This window comes from Myotis brandtii, unplaced genomic scaffold, assembly GCF_000412655.1.
Source record: "Myotis brandtii unplaced genomic scaffold, ASM41265v1 scaffold19, whole genome shotgun sequence".
NCBI classification, from domain to species: domain Eukaryota; kingdom Metazoa; phylum Chordata; class Mammalia; order Chiroptera; family Vespertilionidae; genus Myotis; species Myotis brandtii.
Window position 1 is genome coordinate 1,064,108 of NW_005357075.1, and position 3,443 is coordinate 1,067,550.

Below are 3,443 nucleotides of genomic sequence, written 5' to 3' on the forward strand. Positions count from 1 at the left end.
GGCTGTGCCCCTGGGCCAGTCACCGCCACCCGAACCCCATCAGGGCTCCCCACGGGCTCATAGTCCAGGGATGAAGTGGGGGATGCCGTCTGCCCAGGGAACTCCTGTCCGACAGCTTCAGAGCGCCGGTCCGGCCAGCCCCGAACCCCCCTGGCCCCACCCTCTTCCTCACCGGGGACCCTACAGCTGGGGTGGCTGGGACTCAGGACTGGGGACCCAGTGAGCCGGGGAGACTGGCGAGCGGCCTGGGGCGGGGCTCCCCTGTCCCCAGCCCAGCCTTTTGCCCACGGGACTCAACACTGTCACCCACCACCCTCACGCAGGGCCTGAAGGGGGCTGGGAGCCCAGGCGGCTGCTGGAGTGACCAGCCTGTGACCAGGTGGGCTGGTGGCCTCTGAGGAAACCTGTCCTCCTGAGGGAGGAGACCTGGCTGGGGACATCCCGGCAGGACCCAGACCTGAGCCTCTAGGGCGTCTGGGAGGAGGTGGCTGGTACCTGGGAGGGAGGAGATGTCTGCCCACCTCCTCTGCTCCTGGTTCCCTCCTACCCTTTCTCAAACACCCTACGCAGGAGCCTTCATCAGGGAACCAACTACAAGAGTCTAACTTTGTAAGATCAAGAAACAGGCCTCCAGCCAAGCCCAGGGAAGGAGGAATGATGGCCAAGTGCTTGAATTACCAACCATGCTTAACGCCTGGTTTTCAGCCAGACAAGCCCTCCCCGACTGGCCATGGGTCCCTTGGGTTGCTCCCTCCCGCCCTATCATCGCCCTATTCCTCTTTTTTTTTTTTAAATATATTTTATTGATTTTTTTACAGAGAGGAAGGGAGAGGGATAAAGAGTTAGAAACATCAATCAGCTGCCTCCTGCTCACCTCCTACTGGGGATGTGCCCACAACCAAGGTACATGCCCTTGACTGGAATCGAATCCGGGACTCTTCAGTCCACAGGACGATGCTCTATCCACTGAGCCAAACAGGTTAGGGGTGGGCAAACTTTTTGACTCCAGGCCACAATGGGTTCTTAAACTGGACCGGAGGGCCAGAACAAAAGCATGGATGGAGTGTTTGTGTGAACTAATATAAATTCAAAGTAAACATCATTACATAAATGGGGATGGGCTTTTTTTTTTTTTTAGTTTTATTCATTTCAAACGGGCCGGATCCAGCCCGCGGGCCGTAGTTTGCCCACGGCTGGGTTAGGGCCCTATTCCTCTTTCTCATACAGAGAGGGAAACAGAGACCACTGGGCCTGGCAGGAACCGCTTTATGCAAATCAAACAGCATGTGTGGTACCAAACCCCAGCCTTGCCAGACCCCAGACTGTCCTCCCGGGTAGGAGGTTAGGAGGGCTGGCTAGTCAGTCAGGTGGCTCCTCCCTCCAAAGTGAGAGGGTGGGAGGAAAGGAGGGAAACTTCGATAGAGCTCACCCTGAACTTGGAGAATGTGGGGCCACATTCCAAGCAGCAGTCTCCTCGGTGACTCGAGGGCAGGAATGCGTCTGGAACAGGAAGCCAGCCGGCAGGAATGCAAGGCCTCAGCACAAGGCTCTGTGTGGCCTCAAAAGAACACGCCCCCCCCCCCCCCCCCAATGTACACTCCACTCCAGACCATGCGGATATGCCATGCGGATATGCCATGCCCTCATGGCGCTCATGGTGATGGGGATACCTTGATGTGTGTGTGTGTGGGGGGGCGGGTTATACACGTCCCTCCCATCTGCCTTCTGCTGCCCTGACAGCCCCGGGCCCCCACATGACCACCTCCACGGTCTCTCTTTCACCCTGACCACTGCAGGAGGAGACTCATCTCCCTCTGAGTGATGCTTAAAGGCAGGGGAGAGGCAGCACAGCCACCCCATCCCTGCCCACCGGAGGGGTGAGCAGCTATTGCGAGTTCCTGTGACAGGTGGTAGCCAAGACAGGTGGTGGCCAGAGCAGAGTCACCCCTCAGGCTGAGGCCGGAGGGGTGTGACTGCCCCTTCACCTCCATGGGGAAGTCCCAGCTTCACGTCTCCTGCAAGCTCAGCACTGAGCGAGGCCCTGAGGGACCATGGGCCACGCTAAGCACCTGGAGGCAGCTCCTGCCACACGAGATGGCGGGGAGCCGTGGTGGCCTCCTCTGTGGCCTGGAAGGCTGCCTCTGGTGGTGGAGGGGCAGGAGCACCCCCACCCCTGGACAAGCCAGAAACCGGGAGTCTGGCTCCGGGTTCCTTCCCTGGCCCTCTCCCCTTACCAGCTAGGAGTCCTCCCACCAGGTACTCATCCTCCCTGTCCTCAGCTTCTTCACCTAGAGACGAGGATGGTAACAGTACCTCCCCAGCTGGGAGGGTTAGACCTAAAGCACTGAACACTCCCTGGCACTTTAGAACATGTAGCTGTGGAACTTTGGGAAAGTGAAGGGGGCGGTATTAGATACTCTCCCAGGCCACTCCTAACTCCCATCTGTCCTCATTTCTGAAGTGATTCCCCCAAATGCAGAAAAATCGAAGGCGGGCACTGCACTGGGCAAAATGCAGTTGCATAATCGGGTGGTCTCCCCCACCCCGTGTCTGGCCAACCCCAGCCTTCTCTGCTGACACACGGGTTTGGCTAGTTACTCGATCTGCCACAGACGTTTTCTCCCAAGCTCAGGCTGGTGTGTGGCCGCAGAGAGTTCTGGAACTGCAACCCTCCAGCCCCTGGAGGGAGAGCTGGCTGCCCCTGGAGGGAGAGCTGGCTGCCCCTGGAGGGAGAGCTGGCTGCCACAACTAAAGAGGTAGATTTTAGCTTGAACCCATCCAGCCTTTAAAGGCATTCAAGCACTCCCAGGCATGCCCATTGGCAAGGGTCTCCCCTCCTGAGAACACCGCTGGCCCAGCAAGGTCTGTTACAGACAAGGATCTCACCACGTTACTATTGCAGCCCACCTGTTCCAACTTGTCACTTCCCTGCTTACAATTTTCAAAGTGTTCCAAGAGCCGCAAGGTGAAGTTGAAACCATTTCTCCTGGCATTCAAGGTTCCCGTCTCCCTTTACAGCAGCGGTTCTCAACCTGTGGGTCGCGACCCCTTTGGCGGTTGAACGACCCTTTCACAGGGGTCGCCTAAGACCATCCTGCATATCAGATATTTACATTACGATTCATAACAGTAACAACATTACAGTTATGAAGTAGCAACGAAAATAATTTTATGGTTGGGTCAACATGAGGAACTGTATTTAAAGGGCCAGAAGGTTGAGAACCACTGCTTTACAGCCTTACTCAGTATCCCCTTCAGCCACTGCCCTAAACTGAGCATTCCCCTTGCCCTCGCCCCCGTCACTCGGCATTTCTCTCCTCCACCCGTCCAAGTCCTGTTCATCCTTTCACACGGACAGTTCCTGCTCTGCACTCACAGGGGCCGCCTGTGTGTTCCACATCAGCTCTTAAGCACTTGTCGTCACGCCGCATTATTTCATTCAT

At 56.9% G+C, this 3,443-nt stretch overlaps 1 protein-coding gene across 1 annotated transcript in view; it reads right to left on the bottom strand.

Moving 5' to 3' along the window:
* Positions 1-3,443, bottom strand: part of LOC102263792 (chromosome unknown open reading frame, human C8orf58) — an 8,201-nt gene extending 4,758 nt beyond the window's left edge. The window contains exons 1-3 of the mRNA XM_014538322.1: positions 3,377-3,443; positions 2,235-2,288; positions 1,430-1,500 (exon numbers count right to left, since the gene is read on the bottom strand). Of these exons, the coding sequence (XP_014393808.1) occupies positions 1,430-1,500; positions 2,235-2,288; positions 3,377-3,443 (192 nt within the window). The remainder of the gene's footprint in view (positions 1-1,429; positions 1,501-2,234; positions 2,289-3,376) is intronic.